The following is a 21029-nucleotide window of genomic DNA, read 5'->3' as shown; positions in this document are numbered from 1 at the left end:
AGTCAGCAGAAGAATTTTTAGATAATCCAGGTTTCATTTCTCTCATTTGAAACAGCGTTTCTTCCTTTATATTAAACAGAAAATTAAGACTCGTAGCTGTCAAACGTCCTTGATGGCTCTGTGATACAACATTCCTCTCTTATCATCTGCCATGCTCAATTTATAGTGTAAATACCACAATTTAGTGATGTTGGATCCCTCTTTAGCACGCTAAATGTCCTTACATGACAAGCACCGAGTTATTACACTGAGCTCTCTTGTTACACTGTGCTTTTGTTTCAGAAAAAGATTCACACTCGATGTTCATTTTCTGTTTAAAAAGACTTTTCATTCAGATTTTTTAACTTTTTAAAGCAAAGGTCCAAAGATAGCTCCATTTCCACTCACTTGTGAATTCTCTTCACACGCCAGCAGTCATTTTGTTGTGTAGGTGTCACAGTTTTTCAAATGGTATACATATCTCATTTTGGAAATGAAACTTCTCAAACCACACAGCAAATGTTTCACGGTGAGCCCTGCCAATTACACAGAGGAGGTTTTGGAGACATTTTCTAAACACCCTGGTCTGCCAGTCTTTCCCTCCTCCGCCTCCTCGTCGATCACTTAGAATAATCTCATTCCCCCCATCCGCATCCCATTTCCAGAATGAATATGAAGCGTTCTTCCCCAACTGTCCCAGCCGCCCTTCAAAAACTTCTTCCCCCCCCCTCCTGTGGCAGTTTTTAAAGGGCGCTCAAGCCTCTGGCCGGTCTGTGCGATGCTCGTCAGGCTCCATTGGCAGATGGCCAAACACTGATGTCACCCCTCCTACTTTACCCAGTTCTCCTAATCACCACAGTCTGTCTTGCACACACATACACACCACATCCCCAACAAGCTGCCCCTTTATTATCAAGACCTGTCTCACTCCCTGTCTCACCTCCCTTCTCCAGCTTCCAACTGTGACCTGTACTGTGTCCTATAATTAAATGCCTCCCCTGTATGTAATATGTAGCAACCCTTCCCAGACTCTTCCACTCCAAGGTGATGGCCATCACAGACAGTGCCACCTGTAACCTTTGGTCGTTACGACTGTGGCAGCCAGCGCGACAGACCAGGAGAGGCAGAAAAAAAAACAAGTGTTCCTCTTTGTGTGTGTGTGTTTGTGTGTGTCTGGATTTCGTCTGCCAACTTGTGGCGTCACAGTATGGCGAGGTTACACAGGAGACAGATAGTGTGTCACCCCTCGGTGGTAAACAAAATAGCTGTGCAATAAAGTCCGCATTTAGGAGGTCAGCTTGCCGCCCAAGCCTCCCAGCTGCCAATCCGTTCGCCCCCGCTGCACGACCCTGATGCTTGCTGCTGTGCACTCAACCTCAACCGAGGTGGATTTCAGCTAAAAGCCTCACAGCCCTGGGTGTTTATTGGAAGGACAGTGCAGCCTCATAATGCTCAGAGTAAACCCATTTCCTGCCGATCGAACTCAGGGCAACACCTGGAGAAAAACAAAAGGTTGAGATTCAATGGGCTTCTGGTAATTTGGTCTCAAATCTTTTTGTAAACCTCCAGTTCCTTTTGGAGGTAGTCAGACACAATAGTCTGTCATTTTTTTTCTTCAAAAAGCTATGAAAGCTGCCTGAACATTGATCAGACAACAAAACACTGATGATTCTGAGCTTTTAAAAAACAAACAATTTTAAGTCTCGGGCTGACTCGTAACTTTAAGAGCGACCCCTAACATGCTACACTTTAATGCCAACAGTCATTTCACAAGAAAAGCTGGCAACTTCTGAGTAAAAAAAGAAAATACTTGATCTGGTTTTGAGCAGTGCTTTGCAGCAAAATCTCTTCTTAGAAGGCAAACGGGAGCTCAAAAGGCTTATAAAATCCCTGAGAAAGGTTACGCTGCTCCCAGGGGGATAGCAGATGGCCGACACAAGGTGTCTCTGAGGTGTCAAGCACCATTTCTGGGTCTTGGAGGTTGGGAACAGTTAAGGGCAAAGGCTCATGGGAAAGCTACCCCAAGGAGAGGTTGCTAGGGCAGGGCACTTTGCAATCTCTTAATGAGGTCACAACGGAGCAGTTTTCCCTACCTATGCAAACAACTTTCAGTTTAGGCAAAAAAAATGTGATCATGCGTTGCCAAAGCAGAAGAAACACCACACCCTCAGGGGTTAGTTAAAAGTTAAAATATCAGTCTTTGATTTTATTGTTGCTGGACAGTCTTCTTCCAAGGACCAAAGACATTTGAGTCACATGTTTCACAGATTCTGAGTTGCCCATAATCAGGAATATTAATATCTTTGCATATGTCTGTATTTTGATATATTTATCACCAGCATTTGTCAAACCTGGCTCTGATTTCTGTCCCGAATATGTCAGACATGCAAGGTCTCAGAGATAGTTTCATTACCTGTTGCATGTGTGCAGTTTATTCTGCTGTTGCATTGAATGTAAGTCAAAGCTAAATGCTTAAAATCTTAGTGTTACAGACAATATCTTGCAACATCCATGTATATTTATCTCGCGTACGCTCCTCTCTTTCCACCTGGGCATCCCCATCCACACGCTGGTTACTGACAGGTGTGCCTTGTTTTAAATTCCTCTGACACGGATCTCTCAGGATGGAGTGGATGGCAACGAAAGAGTGAAGCTGGGAGGTAGATACACACTGGGGCATTTACATAATAGTCCTGCAGTTCCATGCAAATTCATGTGATTCCCTACCAAACATCTGCAATGCAAGCATAGTTTAGTATGCATGAGTTGGGGGGGGGGGGGGGGGGGGGGGGGGAATGAAGGGGAGGAGAGGGTTGGGAGAAGGAGGGGCGGCGGGTGTGAGACTACAGCCTTGGTAATCTGACTGGCAGTAGTGGAGGGGGGGGCANGGGAGGAAATGAAGGAGAGGAGGGGAGGGGGATCCGATGGAGAAAAAGAAAACAGTGATGGAGGATTTGAAGGACGACCAGTTTGATCAGAGGGATATATTTAGAAGCTAAACTCACCTTTCCTCTCACACACATACACACTCTTTCTCTCATATACCGCCCATATGTCTCTCATCATTTACATAGCTTTAAGGTATCACAGGACAGGGTGCACTGGGTTGGGTTTTCCCTTTATGTCCTCACGGTGGAGTTTGTCTTAAGATGTAGTCAATAATCAGATGCAGAAAGCTGAAAGGGTGCAGTGAGTGAGGGAAAGAGAGGGAAACCTTACCAGTGACACATGGAATCAATACTGTTAGGATTTCAGCATGGTGAAAAACAGATGGTTGCTATAGACTTGTTTTATAGCTTAGATTGGGGTGTGTGTGTATTTGTGTGTCTGGGTATATCTCTGCTTTTCACAAAGACACACACACACACTCTAAATTATTACCTACTGTTTGCCAAATGCACATATGAAAACAGATAAGTACCCATACAAACTGCTCCGCACTTATTTATGCATACATAAATGCACATACATGTATAAATACATACTAATAAATATATGCACATAAACATGCATGGACAGAATTGTTCACTGAGGCACTAATAACGACCTACACACACACACGAAAATTACCTGGTCATAACACATATGGACACACTGGATGGACCTGCTTGTTACATTCCTGTGTTGTTAGTCTTCTGTAGGGTATGAATCAATGAAAGGCAGTAAACTGGTTGAGGTAAGAGCCTGTAACTCGGGGCTGGCGCATAAAAACTTCATCTAAGGTAAAAGACTGCAGAGGGAGAGACGGCGGCTGAAGGCTGAACATAAACAGCAGCCAGCAAATAGCAGAGTTAAGAGAGGGCCATGAAAAAGGCAGTATTTGCTGGAAAATTAGTATTTGTTCCATCATCCCACAACAGAAAGCAGCGCTGGCTTATTTTCGTGACAATCTCCTACTGCATCAGCCTCGTACCTTTTGTCTTTTAAATCAAAAATCGATGAGAAAGAATGATTCTATGTGGAGACTGGAGGAAGTGTTGCTTGCCTGGAATATACACACAGAAAATTACATGTCATTACACCACAGCCAGACAATGACTGCTGTTGGTAGTTTGGAAAGGTCAGAACACCGAGCGTCTATATTAGCTGTACGATCTAGCAACCAGTAGCAGCTGGTGTTATGTTAGCCATTTATATCAACAACACAACACATTACTCGTCACAAACAAACTCAATCAACTGCTGTCATACTCTTGCTGATACTGTGTCAAGTCTCATATTCAAAGTTTCAGGTTTCCCTTTTCACTCAGCAGCAACCCACAGGGCTCAGTTAGCAATTCTTAGCAGTTAGCTAAAGCCATAGACCGTAGATAGTAAGCAATGCTAACAGGACTAAGCAAGTAGTCTATATCTGAGTAAGTTCTACTTTAATCTAAAGTCTGTTTTTGTGGTCAGCAGGATGATATTATGGATTTTCCTGTGGCTATCTAATGTTAGGTTATCAAAGTAGCTTTAGTAGCATTAGCTAATTAACAGTAACATTAGCCACGTAGTAAGGCTGGGCGATATGGACGAAAATTCATATCTCTGTATTTACAGGCTGACTGACGATACAGTGTATCTCGGTATTTTCTACGAAATGGGCAGCATTTTTTCAGTTGCAAGTCAAAGCCAAATTTGAGATGTCACAAGCAGTTTCATAATAACAGAATGTGATTAAAATAAAATGCAAAGACAGAGATTTTGTTCCCCTGTTTGAAAATATGCAGCTGCACAGCAGTTACACCTCCAAAATACTAGTCGACGGCAGGGTTTCTGTGAAGTGCTGTAAAGTTTAGTTGATTAAGAACACACCTAAAATACACATTAAACATGGCTTAATTGCGATAATTTCAAACACAAATACACAAATTGGCTACATTATAATTTACAGATTTAAAGATACAAGCCTATGACATTTTACACTGTATAAATAAGCCAAGCGGCTAGCGGACTTGTCCTCTACTCATACGAAGCCAGGGACAACAGCAACATTTAACAAAGGTAATGTTACAAATTTCGGCTCTATTACAGCTGACAAGGTTCACCTACAAAACAGCTGTCTTGTGCTAAGCACGTTTTCCAAACAAATATAACATGCTAATGTTATTAGCACAAGCCTATGGCATTTTACATTGTATAAATTAGCCTAACGAATAGCGGAGATTTCCTCTAAAATGCTATTTTGTGGGGGGCTTTATTGTCTTCACAATTTATTGTTTCTTTAAAGTAAGAAACAAAATAGAAATAAAAAAAAATTAAAGTAAATGAAAGCTTCCTTTCCAAATGAGGGAAGTGGTTTCAGCTTACAAAAATAGGCGGTCTGTGTTGCCAAGACGTGTAATTACATTTCTGGGGAGGTGCATGTCAGGTTACGGCTCTAAAAAGTGTTGCTGGAGAACTTGTGAGTGAATCAGTGGGGTGGAGCTGTGTGGAGAGTGTGAGAGAGGAGACATTGACACTGCTATGCGTCATGTAATACCCTATATTGATATAAACAGTGTTGTCTAAATTTGTGTCTTGCTTGAAAATATATCGATATATCGTACATAGTTGTTATCGCCCAGATGTATCACTTAGAAGAGATGGATGTTTCTTTTTGTGCTTAATAGGGGTGGGCCATACCATCCTGTTCACGATAATACTGATATGTTTTTTAATATAGAATGAAAATTGATATCTTTCTTATATGTTAGCGGTAACAAGTTGGTAGAACGGTATTCTCAGTTTCCTGATTCAGTAGACACCTTTGCCCTTCTCTTAGACAAAAACACTCACATATCTTCCTCAAGTAATTACCAACTTGTTTTATTTCAAAATGAGTTTAAAAAATGCCAAAGTGGCCCTCAGATAAGTGGCATTAGTGGTATTTTAGAGTAATTTAAAGACCTCGGTCAGGCTTTTGTTGTAGGCGGAAGGCATTGAACAAGAACACTGATGTTATGTCATTAGTGGCCCTTGTTGCAAATAATGTTCCCATTTAAAGAAATTAACCTATATGGGCCTCAGCTCATTTTACATGACCCGTGTGCCCTTTATAAAAATAATGATAGTTAATAGTAATTGTGTTTGGCTGGACATTTCACTCACATGAACTGCTTGAGTCATAGAAGGATTAATCGCTCTCAACCAGAGGTGGAAAGCCTTTTGTGCTAGATTGTCTTTGCAGAGGCCACGCTGAGCTACCAGCATCCCTCAATCTGAGTCTGTACAATTCTGAATAGGCTCAAATGTTGTTGGTTTACTATAAAAGAAAACCTCTGCTCTTCCAGTGACATTTGGACGGATTTTTCGAAGGCAGTTTGCCACAACCTTCTCAAGTTCCTCGCAGTATACCGGGGCCAATACCCATCCTTGGAGAATTAAAAACATCCTTTCCGTGCTGCAGCAGGGAGTCACTGTAAACAGGGCCTGTCAGAGTCCTGGAGCCAAAAATTAGATGTTGTTGATACAAACACACTCTAGAAACCAAACAATGCATGAAAAATGTACTCCTGCAGAAAGTCCAACTTTTTTTTGGGAGGGGGGGACTAGACAAACAGAAAATATTATTCTTTTTGAAGTTCTAGACATCAAACACTCGGTTTTGATCATCAAGCCCAACCAAACTGAGGGCTTTTTAACTGTGTGTGTGAAGTGAGCTTACTGTTCACCTCATAAAAGGGATTATTAATGTGGTCCCTCAGGTGATAAGTAGTTGTTTTTCTCCTCACGGATACAACTACACATCTTAGCTGTGTGTGTGTGTGTGTATGTGAGAGTGGGACTAACTGTTTGTATGGTAACAATACAGTGTGTATGAGTGGTTGGAAATAGCTTGGTGTCTTAAAGTCAGTAGTCTCATCTCTTCTCCAAGAAATTTATGTATACTTACCTGCACCTCCATTCACTTCGTAGCATTTGCTCTTTCCTTTTTTTAATTTTTTCTCGGCCCATTGTGGCATGTGTGACAGTGTGGATGTGCACGCTTGTGTGTTTTATAGCCAGTGGTCCTGCTCTCATTTCATGCTTATGGCGCAAATTCCCATCTCTCCTTCCCCTCACTGCCTTTCTCAATCTCAGTAATCAAATGCATTAGTATCAATATTGCATGGGGAAACGAGCTGAATTTAAAGCTTGACCATGTCAAAGTGGGAGTCCGTGATAGCCAGTGACTGCCACCACTCAGTGGAAATGGGGCTGCCATTTTGGCTGTAATTACTGAAGCCTGGCGACTGGTTAATATCTGAAATGATGGCCAGATATTAAAAATGAAAAAAAGTTCTAGCTTCAAAATATATTCATTGCCCATCAGTGGGAATAACCTAGAATTTAATGGATGGGCTTTGTCACAGTCAGGCTGTCTGTCTTGAAACACAAAAAATGAGTAGCACTTATTTTATTGCATTTCTAAGCATGAATTTGCTTAAAGCTGTTTTAGGTGTGAAATGTTAAATATTTTAATTCCACCTGATGGCAGAAAGCCTTGTGATAATTTTGGCTTATAAACGCTTATGATTTACATATTTGCAGTACTGAACAACATTGGCAACCCACTGGAGTTGCACTTGATGAATGTAGGTCCATTATTCACTCACGATTTATTTCAGGTTTGATGGACCAATGTCTGGAAAAAAATGTTTGACTTGTTGTCATTCAATCAGTCCTCTATGTTAACTTCATGTGCAGCTGCCCTGGAAACTTGGGAGGTCAATCGGGAGAGACGGAAGAATGAAGTAAAGATAATATTTAATACAGAATATGAGTGCACAGATTAACACATGATTTGATCTGATTAAGATTTAACAGAAGTCTTTGGCACTTGGACACCAGAGGGAGATATTTTGTAAATGAGGGACATGAGCGGTAAGATTAATCCCCCCATGGAGTCCAGGCACTGGTGGTGGGAGTGGCTGATGACTCTGAGACTGATGACTGATGAGGCATGTGAGGCTGATGAATCTGTAAAGACTGCGCACACGACGACAGCAAGAAAGAACTGCGGCAGAGACAGAACCATATTTAAATGAGGAGCAGTAAGATGATAGGCTGACAGAGAAGGTGTGTCACTGTGCTATTGGTTGATTGTGAATCAGCTGATGAGTCGATCAACCTACCCAGGCACCTGGACATAGTGAGTGAGCATACGTGCAAGGAGTGAATGGCAGGGTGAGAAAGAAACTTATAGCCAGAACTTAAAAAGTATTGTCTTCTTGATTGAACTTTCACTAGAGAACTTTCACTTGATGTTGCAGCTCCGTTGTCAACGGTCGCTGCTAGCAGTGATTTTCCCACCCTTTACAAAGGTCAGCAGCTCACCAAAAGTTGTTTTAGTAGGTTATCATACAGCATAAACTTACTGTTGCCAGAGGTGGCAATTGATTTGCTTGTGCTTTTACTTTTCCAGTGATCACATTATACAAGCCTAACAATCACTAACTATTGCTAATAATCTTGATTTCCCTAAGAAATGTGTAAATTACTGCAGTGGTCCTAGTCACATTGAAATCCGCAAAACATTACCATTAGCAGTTTCCTCTCGATCACAGCCTGTAATGTGGAAGCGGCTGAGGTAATGGTTTATCAATCGATTGGCCTCTCTCCTAGCACTGCCAGAATGCTAAATACTCCATCTTTCCTCTGCCCATGTCTAGAGGCAAAGTGATGCATGCTTTTAGCGAGAGTTGACAGGTTTTCCCATGGAGGTGCTAATAGCCGGACTGACATGCTGTGGTTTCCGTATCATGGCTTCCTTTTGAGTGAAGGACTGCTTCAGCGTCACGTTGGAATCTCTCCTTAGAGTTGCATTTTCTATGAAGGTTAAAATGTTGCTTTAATGAGGGTTTAGCTTCTCCAGTCCCTCAGGGATTATTAAAGATGTCCAGGCTTGTGTGTATCTTTTAGGCGAAACTGCTTCACCGATTCTTATTTTTCATTTACTGTTTAAAAAAAGGAAGTGTGAGCCACCTAGACAGTGTCTATGGTTAAAGTGAAGCCCACACTTGGCCCTAGGTTATGTTTGGCGAGGCCCTTCAACAACAATAGCTGTTGTAATTGTGTTGCGAAGTGTGTATAGCAACCAGAGGTGGAGATAGAAAGCCATGTCCTAAGGGGAGGGCCATAAATCATAACCTAGGCACTTTGTGAGCATAGATAGAGTAATTCCCTACAGGCATGGCAAGATTCCCTCTACCTCCACCAATGTTTACAGTCAGAACAATAGGGGTATCATTCAAAGGTCTCCTAGATAATTTGATACTCCTCCTTTCCCTTTGTTCATGTTTATCCCTCACTTCTCACCAATGACATCACCTGCCCTCCAGGCCAAGAAAATGAGGAACAAGCAAGGACACACATGTTGGTCGTGTGTGTATAGTATTGTGTCGAAAGATGAGCTGAGCTTCTGAAAGCCGCCCACTCGCTTCTGGCACGGTGCTGCCACAAAAGACTCATTGTTAATCTATCCCTTTGTGTTTTTGTAAGTGTGCATGTATCACATGTTCTTTAATTTCTCTGTTTGAATTTCGTTTGTGGGGAAAAAAGTGTGTTCAGTTGCCAGAAGCTTTACACTGTGCATGTGTGTGCTTTTGTGCCGTATATGGGTTTTGCCGCATGCATTTGTGGGTTTATTTTAAGTGCGCCTGCTGCTGCATGTGTGTGTCTGCTTCACCTTGCCAGTTGAGGAGCCGGGTCCAGTAGCTGTGGAGGGTGGGGTGCTTGTACACGCCTGCTGTCTGAGGTGCTTGGTTACACTGCAATTAGCTGTGGTTGTCTGCCTCTCTCACAAGGCCGCAGTCACAAACGTAGCCCTGTAAAGCAGCTGCATATATTAACCTTTCAACTCCTTTGACAATTTTGCATCTTGACATGGCTGAAATGTTCACTCATGTTTTTGAGTAAGGTGATTTTTTTTGTTTGTTTTACCCATTAAAGAAAACTTACTTAAGTGAGGTAGTTTATATATCCATACTACAAATGCCTCCAGTCTGTAGTTTGCCTGTGAAGTTGTCTGTCTTTTGAGCTTCTGATCCTGATTGCATCTGAATGAAAGAGATTGTAACTGTCAATCAGTTATGCTATTTATGAAGTACATTCAGTTCACATTTCAGCCACTGACACTCTTGTCAAAAGCAACTTGCAGTAAGTTAGCAGGTAAGGATTTTATGAGGTGTTCAGGGACAGTTTGAAAGTGGCTCTTTAATGGATCAAACCCGTAAACCTTTGTTGACAGAATATTATCTTTAACCTCTAGGTTACACAGGAAAAAAAAAGGCATCTACAATAAAGTGCACACCGTCTGCACAGTTTGTACTATAGTACCCTGTTAACCACCCAGCGTGCAGGTAATTAATCTCACTTCTAGAGAGCCGCTCTCACCCCTCGTGTGGGCTCAGCTGAGTAGCAGCATCCCCGGAGGTGCGAGGAGTTCAGTGTCTTGCACAAGGACACTAAAGCAGACGCCGACACGGTGTCTCGAACCCGGGTCCTGTCATCTGGGTCCTCTGAGAAGGAACAGTTTTGTGTTTACAACTTGGCTGCTGACACAGACATCGCTTTCGTCAAGACATTGACAAACTCATTACATTCACGTCATGGATCTCTCTCACTTCTCTCTTTCCGTTGTCTCTTTCTTCACGTCTTTTTAATTAAAGAGTATGTATAACCACTTGGTGGTGGCTCTGCGCCGCACCAGCCATATCAATGAGAGAAATGGCGTGCATGTGTGCGTGTGGTGGGAGGTGTCCCCAGTCCTTCTGTGTAGCTTTGGGGATTAATGGCAATTTGTCTAAAACAAAGAGACGGTGCCTGGAATATCATTGGGTGCCTGTGTAATTACAAGGCAATGAGATAAGCAAATAATGACAAGATCCGGCGATTAGGAAAGGAAAAAAGATGGAAAACAGTGACTCCCCTGCTAATTAAGGGATGTGAGAGGACCCTGGTTGAGAGATGGGGAGGTTACAGGGTTCCGGGTATTCGACTGCTTCCAGTAGTGTCACCGACACCTTATTACCTTCCTTCCATTTATGTGTCAGCAGCAATGAGAGGTTGTGAAAAGTGCAGCAGAGTGGAGTAGTCTGTGTTTTTATCAACAGTCACATGACATGTCGATGAGGGTGCAACCTTTACCTTTTCACTGCAAGTCTCTCTGGCTGAGAGCATCCTGTCAAATACTCAAAATGGATACATTCAGTTTGGCACCATTTATTTTGCCATTTTTTCTCCCATAAAGAGCTGTTGCAACAATGAAACTATTATATTGTGTTACCTCTCTGTCATAATAAGTAAATGCTAAGTAGTCATGTTCCTTATGTGGGTAGAAAATAGTCCTAAAGTTCATAACAAAAATGTCTAATTTTTCTCATCTTCCTGTCTTTTTGCAGAGTGCCAAGCCGTCCTGCGTGAAGACCCCAACCTTCCCTGCGCAGCCGGGGCCTCGGCTCTCCAGCCAGGTCGAACATCAGTCCCACCCCACCCCTCCCTGCCCCCCCTTCCCCTACTGGAGCCAAGATGGCCACCAGCGGTGCCCCTCGCCTCTCCTTGCCACTCCTGCTGCCTGTCACCACTCTGCTGCTATCACTGCTGCTCACCGGCTCCCACGCCTTATGTAAGTATCAAGACACATGCTGCCACTGATAACTGCTCGGCTTTCCTATGTAGTGCCCTTTAAAGGTCCATCGTTCATATCTGATATACGGGGTAGAGACAGGGAACATTGCAGAAAGGTGGAGGAGGGCAAGTAAACAAAGCATTGGAAAAGTTCCTGCTCAGAGCCTTTCATGGAGATACTTGAGCTGCTTTTTGCTACTCCCCTTTTCAGTTTGCTTTTGGTAAGCATGTAAAGACTTGTATTACTATCTCAACTTGTTGACATCTCATCTTAGAGAGGCTGTCTTCATCTCCAAAAGGTATGTTGTTTATAGGATGTCTCTGCTGCTGCTGCTGCTGCTGCTGCTGCCTCAAGAAAATAAGAATTTCACAGCAATATCAAGAGCTGGGTTTGACTTGAAAAAGAAATTGTCACTCCTACATCTGCATTTGTATTGTACTTATGATGAGTGAGCATATAGGGCCTCAAAGAAAAGGACATATAGCTACTGACGTACACATCTGCAAGTTACCGATATCTATCAGCCCCACCCAGGCTTTTTAAAATTCATAGATGTCTCAAAATACCGTCTATACATGATGCCTGTCCGTATAAATCGTCCTCCATAACTTCCCATGTTGGTAACAGAGCAACGTCAGTAGTCTCTTATCCCACCCTGTCAACTCCTGCTTAGGATTTGTTCTGCACCATTTCCCCGTTAAGATGGGCTTAGAGCAGCATTAAGGAGACAAAACAAAGAGGAGGCTCTGCGGAGAAATAGAACAAGAGTGATGGCGAGGTGGGGAGGCTCCCCCTTGGGTTTCATTGTTTGTAAATCCTGTGTGCGTGTGTGCGTAGGTGTGTGTTGGTGAGTATGTAAAAGAATTATTTATGTATGACGTGGCGAATGTGTGTAAGTCTGCAGATCATTGTGAGCATATGTGTTGGAGTGTGTCGGTGACAAGTTTATACAACATGTAAATGATGTGTGCAAACTTGCCTCGGTGTTTTTGTCTGTGTATGTGTCTAAGGAACGGCAGGGCTCTGACATTCTGAGCGGCTCCAATCATATCCATCCCATACTCTCTAGCCCTTTCTTACACAGAGAGTGCGTGATAGGGCCGCTACCAAGTTCCTTCATTACACCACCTTTGCTTTTTTATACAGAACCAAACAGCGACAACATAATGCTGCCCCACGGTGTGATTTTAGATAGCATGCCAGTGTCCCAGAAGCAAAAGAGGTGCGACAGGTATGACTTAAAATATATGCATTAGAAGCGCTTTCTGAACTATACCAGTGGCATAACACGGCAGTAACAATCATATACTGTCCCTGTTATATAGCAGCTGATCTTGTCCTCTGCTCAGAGACTAAGGGGCTCCCGGACCTCATTGTTTTTGCAATTTGTGCTCATTTTTGGCTGCTGTTCTTCTTTTTTGAGACATAACATGATGTTAAAACATCCCACCTGTCTCACCCATGGTTCCATCCTGCTGGCTGTCTCTTTGACATAAACGTCGATTCGGCGCTGCTACTACCCCACCTGCTAGCCTAAAGGTGAGACAGCTCTGTCCCCCCATTCCATGATTCTATCTTTTATAAACAATGGTAAATTACAGCGTGAAATCAGGCAGGACACGATGTCAAGCTCAGCTCACATCCCAGCTACATCAGCTGATCTCAAGCAGTCCAATCAACTGATGGAGCAGCTGATTGATGGAAGGGAGTCAGCTGATAGATCCCACGATTCCTTTCTATGCATCCAATTGCCGAATCTGAAAACTGCTCTGGCCTGCCTACGGTTGCTGCTTCCTCTATAAGCCACTTTGCAACTCACCTCCACCCCAGCTCCTCCTTTTCATGCTGTGTCTGACTTATCACTGTCATTTGTGTTTGTCATTGATGCTTCTCTGTTCTGTTCCTGGGGGTCTTTGCTGCTCTCCCTACCTTAGGCTTTCCATGTAGGCACATGGAAGGGCAGAGAGGTTTGCTCTCTCTGCCTTAAGGCTTTCCACATAGGCGCATGGAAGGGCAGGGAGGTGTGCTCTCTCCACCTTAAACTTTCCACATAGGCACGCAGAAGGGCGGAGAGGTGTGCTCTCTTTACCTTAGTGCTTTCCACATCGGCGGGTAGAAGAGGCTTTCTTCGTTGGCTTGAGGAAAGGCGGAGGGGCCCCAGAACAGAGCCATACCACTAAATATAATACTGCAAATTGAAATAAAGTTTTCTTTGACTTAAGTGATCCTGACTGAAGTAAAATAAACTGAGGGGAGACATTTTAATTAAAGTTTCTTAATGTAGCCTTTCATAAGAGGAGCAGGTATACACCTTATATGCACACAAATTAGAAGCTGTATTCAGACATAAACAAACTGCATAACTAGCCTGCAAAGACGTAATGGAATGAGGAAGGCCTTAACAAAGAGACAGAATCCATAAAACTTGTGAGCTAGAGAGTAAAAATCTTTGTTAAAATGGCACTTAGAAATGTCAACAGATTTAGCCAATGTGACATTTAAGGAACCCTGCTCCAGTCTTGGTGCCACAACTGAAAATTTGCCGGTTGGCTTAGTTTTTCTGTCTATCGCAGGAAATTTGCAAGATAAATTGCATTTTCACCTTGTTCCCTCTGTCTGTACTTTCATTTGCCTTAGTTTCTGACATTCAGCGAGTACGTTTCTACTGTGGTTCAAGATAACATGAGGAGGACTTGATTTTTATCATGTTGCAACAGAGCTGTCTGCTCTTGATTGCATGGTGGTTTGAGTGTCTGGTAGCATAATTCGAGTGTCTTTCAGCTCAGCTGGCTGAAAACATCTGAAATTGCACTCAGACAGATGTCAAACAGATGTCTTTGTTCTCTTCCTTTTTTGCCTTTTCTGTCTGACTGCAAGGCCACACGCTCTTTTTCAGAGTGAAAGTAAAGCCAAGGTGCAAAAGCTCCTTCTCTTAAAACGCTGCATATGAAGACAGTTTGTTGCACGTGTGTTGTCTTCGGTTTATTCGCCCGATATGAAGGACTCAGTTTTTCCCCTCCGCTTGAACTTATTCATAGTCTATGTTTTTGTCACTGTGGTTTAAATAACATTCAGTGCAGTCTGCTTCATCTTTGATGGAGATTAGCCCCCTCCCCTTTTATTTTACACACACGCACACGCTTACAAATACACTAACAGCAGGGCTCTCTCCCCATCTGTCAGTATCTGCCTGTCTTTGTCTGCTCTGCCTGTGGATATTATCGCTGTTTTTTTTTTTTAGCTCTCTCCCTCCCTCTCATTGTGTCTTGCTCATGCTCAGACTTTTTTTTCTTGTCTACCCCACTCCTGGCCACACACACACACACACACACACACACACACACACTTTATCGCTCTTCTTTCTCATCTCTTTTTGGGGCCACACAGCATTACCCCACAATTATGTCTGGCAATATATGCACACACTCACAGACTACCTTCTTTTGCTCTCGCTGATTGTCTTTCACACCCACATGCGCAAACCCACACACATACACACGCAGCCCAGTGGTGCAGTTGTCCAATTATATTCACTCCCACCTGGTAGACTGAGAGGATTCGGGGGGGGGGGGGACAAAGACACCATCCACCACGTATCAACTCTCTCTCTCTCCCTCACACACAGACACACACACACACACACAAGCACACAGTGGATGCCACCCTTTTGCAGAAAACCCCAGCTGAAAGTATGATGTCATCCCTTCCTCGCACATCCCTCCCTAACTCTCTCGCTGCAATCCATCCCTTCCATTTAAACTCATAAATCACAGTGAGAAGGAGACATTTTTAATCAAAAGAGAAAGAAAGATGGCTCAATAAATCCCACCACCCCAGCCGTCATAATGCTCGGCTCCCTGTTTGTGTGCATGTCTATATTTATCTGCATGTTTGCATGAAATTTGTGTGCAGGTGTGTATGTGTGTGTGTGTCACCTGAGCTTTATCATAGGTGGCCATAGGATATTGAGGAAGCAGATCTGCAGTATTTATTGAAGCATGGCTATAAAATAAGATGGCAGTGTTGTGCATACATGTTATTAAAAAAAAGTGATGCAAATTGTGTGATGTACTATTCAGTTTCTTTTTAACTGTGTTTAGACCTTTTAGCTCAAACACCTGTTAGCCAAGAGTCCATAAATAATTATTTAAATATATATATTTATATAAATGTGCAATGTAGACACCTAGGGACTTAACTAGCAACAATAAAGATAAAGATCAAACCAGTAAACAGTCACTACACTGTATGTGTGCATCAATATTTGCTTGCTCCTAAACATTTGCAGGCAAACAAGTGTATCCTTTTTTTTTTTTAAAACAAAACATTATTACAGTTATTTTCTATAATTGCATGTTAACTGGCAAAATATTGTTTTGAAAGTGGAAATCAACTCAACTATTTTTAAAGATTTTATGCAAAATTGCGACCCAGGGTGCCTTTTAGTGGTGATTAAAGGGGGGAAAAGCATCAGAACAAAAGACCCAACACTGCTAAAACATGTAAGAGTAAAATATATAAACCAGTGTATTAGACAGTAATGTTTAAAAGATCTGAATCACACACAGCAACCAGAAGCTGTGATTTATTTTTTTTATTTTTTTAAACCTCAGACACCTAAAGGTTGTGTTTGACATTGTCAGTACAGGCTGATTAAAATTTCTCACTGAATATTGAAAGTGCAGGTAATTACTGAAGTAATTAGACATATGAATACCATTTTGTAATATTAGTTTTTTGATTTATGAGCTCTGGGGTGAAAGAGTTGCCATGGTGTGCGCCGTATCTTGCGCATATAGAAGTAGCCACACACACACACACACACACACACACACACACACACACACACACACACACACACATCACCAGACTCTAAGACCTCTGGGGGCCAAGAATTACTTGAATAAACCTCGGCTCAAACAGCTCTGCCACCATTAACAATTCCAATTAAGACAAGTACTTTAATTTGTCATTGGATATTTAAAGCTGCTTTAAGGCCCTGTCCACACATATACAAATGTTTTTGAAAACTGATGTTTTCCTCAATGTTTTGGCTTCTCATCCACAGGCAGATAGAGTTTTAGGTCACTAAAGGCGGGACACCGCAGGTGAAAACATAGCTTTTTCATGCACTGGTCAATTTTTAGATTTTGGGCTCGTTGCATCCACAACATGTATTCTATCAGACTAGTGTCAAAACATTAGAATACACATTTAGGTGTTTATTTTAGTTCAGATTTCCGTTCTGAAAATGTATGCAAGGGTACATGTTTAATTAGATGATGCATCATTTGCTTATTTAAACAGAACGTTTCAGAAAGCGTGTAATATGAAAAACAATAATGTTAATGTAAGTAATCAGCTATAGGAGTTTCATGGTAATATGTCACCTAAATCAGGTGCAGATTTTACAAAACTCTGGTAACTTTGTATCTGTGTGAACATGTAAAAATGAAGCATTTTGGGTAAAGATGATGTCATCTCCTAAATTAGCACATGCCCATTGTTGCTTTATGTAATGAGCATACACCAGAGACAGACACAACCATGGCGGACTGCCATTTTTTTCTATGTTTTTTACATGGCTTGTCGTCCATCCACAAATTTGAGTCACATTTCAGTTGTACCATAGCACTTTGGGCTGTATACCAAAAAGATGTTGCATAAATAGGTATTAAACATGTATAAATACAGAAATAATTAGCTGGTATTGTTTCACAATTTGATTTTTGAAAGCTTCCAAAGAAAAAAATGAGCTCACTTATCATGCTCAGAATCTTCTTCTCTGGTATGTGACGCATTGTTGACGTAGCCATAGATATTTTGTTAAAATAAAGGTTGGCCTTAAAGCTGCATATGGATGGACAATTCTTTGTTTTTTAGCTGTGTTCTGTCGTTCTTTGGGGTGATAAAGGTGCAACAAGAACCAGTGTTTCTAATATCAAGGAAAACAGATATGGTCTTGTATTTGTATTCCCCTTAACAACACTTTTTTATTTTTTAAGGCCGAAGTTTATATTTTCTTCACTGAATGAAAAAAAAAGATAAAATATTTTCATTCTTTTTTTAATATATTGCAATTTCTACTTTTCCCAAATTAAGTGAGTCTTACAGTATTTGTTTGCATTTGGGTTTGTGTTTTTGGACAGTGAGACAAGGTTATTTGTCTGCGGTCTTGCTGGCCCTTCACCTCCTCCCCACTTCTTTCTTCTCCTTTCTTTTTGGCCTTTTTCAAGTCCTCAACAGTAGCATTCTTGGCAAAGTACTCCTAATAGTAATTGGCCAGAACTCACAGTGATGGGGTGAGGGTGTTCAATTATTTATATTCCTTTGAAGCTGCCAATTGGAGAAAAAAAAAACAAAAAAAACGAAGCCCCTTAGTGGAGTCGTTATTTTCTTCTTCTTCTTCTTCTTCTTCTTGTTCCCTACGTCTGTCTCTGTTTCGCTCTCATTTTCTCTCGATTGCTTTCTGTCTTTCCCTCTCTCTCTCTCTCCCTCGCTCCTTATCTTTTCCAGTCAAATTATGTTTTAGCCAACACTGTCAAGTTAATTCTGTCAAATTCAATTTCATGTGCACCCTGCTGATGCATGCTTGGCCCCATGCTTTACTCGTACCACTGTTTTTCTCTCAAATGAGAAGAAAACAAGTTAATTTTTAATTGAGTTACAGGCATGAATCCCTGCCTCAAGTAGCCTGTTGGCACTTACACATGGCGGAGGGAAACAACTTGATTTAGTGGTACAAGAAACCATCTTTTCTTAAGTGTTCTTTGGAAAGACCTCAAGCTTTGCATTCACTGTAAAGTCGACTGTATTCTACAATAAAAATTAAAATAGGGGAGTTCAACATGTGAGTTTTAGTCGCATGTGCAGCCAAAGTGCTAGCTTTCTGGACATGTTTACAGTTTGTCGTACAAGACGACTGAACAGCGTTGACAAGAAACTTCCTGTTTAGCCCCAGTAAAAGGATTTACAATGCTAAACAAGTGATCGACAGTGCAGCTCAAACACATATGGCTGATTACAAAGAGGTCTCAGGACAGCATATCGTGGATGCCCATCAAATATCAAATTGGTTCTGAAAGATTAACCACTGAGGCAATAATGTCAGGAAAAAAAATCCAGGCAATGCATTTTTTTTATTGAAATGTACCTCTAAAAAGCACAGTCCTGGTCAGCACAATGGATCAAATAGCTGTCCTCTAAGCTTGCAGCCACAGCGTGGGTGATACTTATATCTCTTCTTTTTTGCCATCATCTCTCCTTCTCAGTCTCTTTTCAGTAACATGCTCCAGTAGTTTGAGCGATGTTATATGAACTCAGTTTGACAGAACAATACGAGTGATTGAAGTGCGTGAAAGGCACTATCCCTCAATGTTTTTTTTTTTTTTCTTCCCTTCCAGCAGAGAGGAATTCAACACGCCACCAAGGTAGCTTTTAAAATTGTAATGCCTTCAATGCTTTGATGAACACGTTTAGATCTTCAAAGGTTTTTGAAACCCCCTCCTAAGAAAGATATTCCTTGATGCCTGACTGTTGTTGTGATAATTTTTTATACCGCCTTTCTGAGACTGCACAGGTTGAGACTTTCCCTTGTATTTAGCTTAGCTTGGATTTGAATATAAAGATGCAGCGTGTGTTCTAGTTTTTATTTTACTTTCGCTGGAGAGATAGTATAATTTGGTCTCTATTTTCTTTATTCTCGTCCTTTGTTTTGATCAGACCTGTAACGACTTAGGCGTTTGGAGGTGTCCTCTTCATTTAATGAGCCAACAACTGTCAGTTGCCTCAAGTGAGTCTAAATGACACAAAATTGTTCCCATTCGATCGTCTTTGTGTGCGCTCTGTAGCCATTTCAGAATCAGACCCACACTTAAGCTTAATTTCCCTTCCTTCTCTCTGAGGAATTGAGCCTATTTATTTCCAATGAGCGGAAGGATACTTAGTGTGTTTCACTTTTTTCTTTAGCCTTCAACAATGGTTTCAGTGGGACCAATTTGTGCATATTATGAGTTTGCCACTCTTTTTAGAAATGCAGCTTCGCAGTGACAGCACTGTGGTCGGGCAAAGTTTTTTCACCTCTGGGTACTTACACTCCAGAACTTATTTTATCCCACATCCTGCCACAAGTCCCTCATGGACTGCAAAGCCTGAGCCCTGCGAGTTTGCTTGGAGTGCAGTCGTCATAGATGGCGCGCTGTATGATGCAACGGGGGAGAGCGTATGTGCTGTTGAGCCCTGAAATCTCTGTTTTCTCAAAACGGTTTCTAATGAAGTGACATAATTTAATTTCTTGGCAGCGGTTGCTTTGAGAATCGTCTTAAAAGATGTCATAATGTTTTTAACTTGAGCCTCTCGACTTGTATCAAAAAAATATTCTCTTAAAAAAAAGTTTAACTACATTTAAACAGGCAAAGTAATCCTGCCTCTTGATTAAATTATTAAAAGGAAAACATCATTTTAAGACACTATTTGAGGTTACAAGATGGACAATTTTCCACTGTGGGAACTGGCTGTACAGTCCACACGGCACAAACTCACTTTGTGAATCATTATGTCCACAACTGCTTGGCACCCCAGCTGCCCCAAGAGCAAATCCCAATTAGCCTTCCTTCCTTATATTTTAATTGGAAAAGCAACTGTTTCATTAACCCTTAAGCTTGCACACCCAAGGTAAGGGTTACATAGGAATGGAGCCTGACCCAAACATGCCCTGTGGAATATGGTTACAGCTGGGATTAGTCTAGACTGTAATTCTTTTTCATCCTGACTGGCAGAACATGTGTGCTTTTTTTAAGCACACATTCAGCTGTTTCAGAAATTTGTACGTCACCAATACAATCACAGCATTACATGTGTGGCCCTGCAGCATCAACACTGAGTTAAGTGTGCTGTTACTTGTTTTTGTTTAGCTGCTATTATTTCATTTAAATGTACTGTGTCAGTTACAAATTGAGTTAGATATGGTAGATGATGTCACATTGTTGACTGAATGACTGTAGAATTGTTAAGGCCTGTTGTTAAAGATAAAGATCCGTGTTTCATCATTTTCATTTTCTGAGTTGGAATATGTTGATGTTGATGCCACCAAATTGTCCAAATTTACTCCCATCAGAAGTTGGCGACAGCCTGACCAACTTTTTTTCTCTCTCCTTTCTATCATTCTCGCCTGGTTCAAGTTTTTTTGCAGCAGTCTGCTGGTCTTTGTTGGCAGTGATTGCGTGTGAAAACCCCCAGACAAGACAAAGCAAGACGGCTTTAGAGTAAAGGCTTGGTTTCCATAGCGATGGCGCTTGCCCAGGCAGCCTGTGAGAATTGGTCCTGATTGATGGGGCTTGGTTGTTTAGGCCTGGAGGGTGTGTGGTGTGTGTGATTGTGAGAGGGAGAGTGTGTGTTTGTATATTTGTTTGTGTGTGTGTGCGCTGTTCAATGCATCCACGTGAATGCAAATTTGGCTGTGTTAATCAATCAATCTCTATCT

General features: G+C 41.8%; 1 protein-coding gene across 3 annotated transcripts in view; it reads left to right on the top strand.

The window, feature by feature from the left end:
- The window catches only part of ptprsa (protein tyrosine phosphatase receptor type Sa), a 260511-nt gene that overhangs the window by 106524 nt on the left and 132958 nt on the right, over positions 1–21029 (top strand). For all 3 annotated transcript variants that reach the window (XM_050053955.1, XM_050053956.1, XM_050053954.1), the window contains one exon: positions 11322–11545. In XM_050053955.1, the coding sequence (XP_049909912.1) occupies positions 11449–11545 (97 nt within the window). In that variant the 5' untranslated portion in view covers positions 11322–11448. The remainder of the gene's footprint in view (positions 1–11321; positions 11546–21029) is intronic.

Source organism: Epinephelus moara, chromosome 10, assembly GCF_006386435.1.
Source record: "Epinephelus moara isolate mb chromosome 10, YSFRI_EMoa_1.0, whole genome shotgun sequence".
In the NCBI taxonomy this organism is placed as follows: Eukaryota; Metazoa; Chordata; class Actinopteri; order Perciformes; family Serranidae; genus Epinephelus; species Epinephelus moara.
Note: the sequence above shows the minus strand (reverse complement) of the source record. Positions and strands in the feature narration are given on the sequence as shown.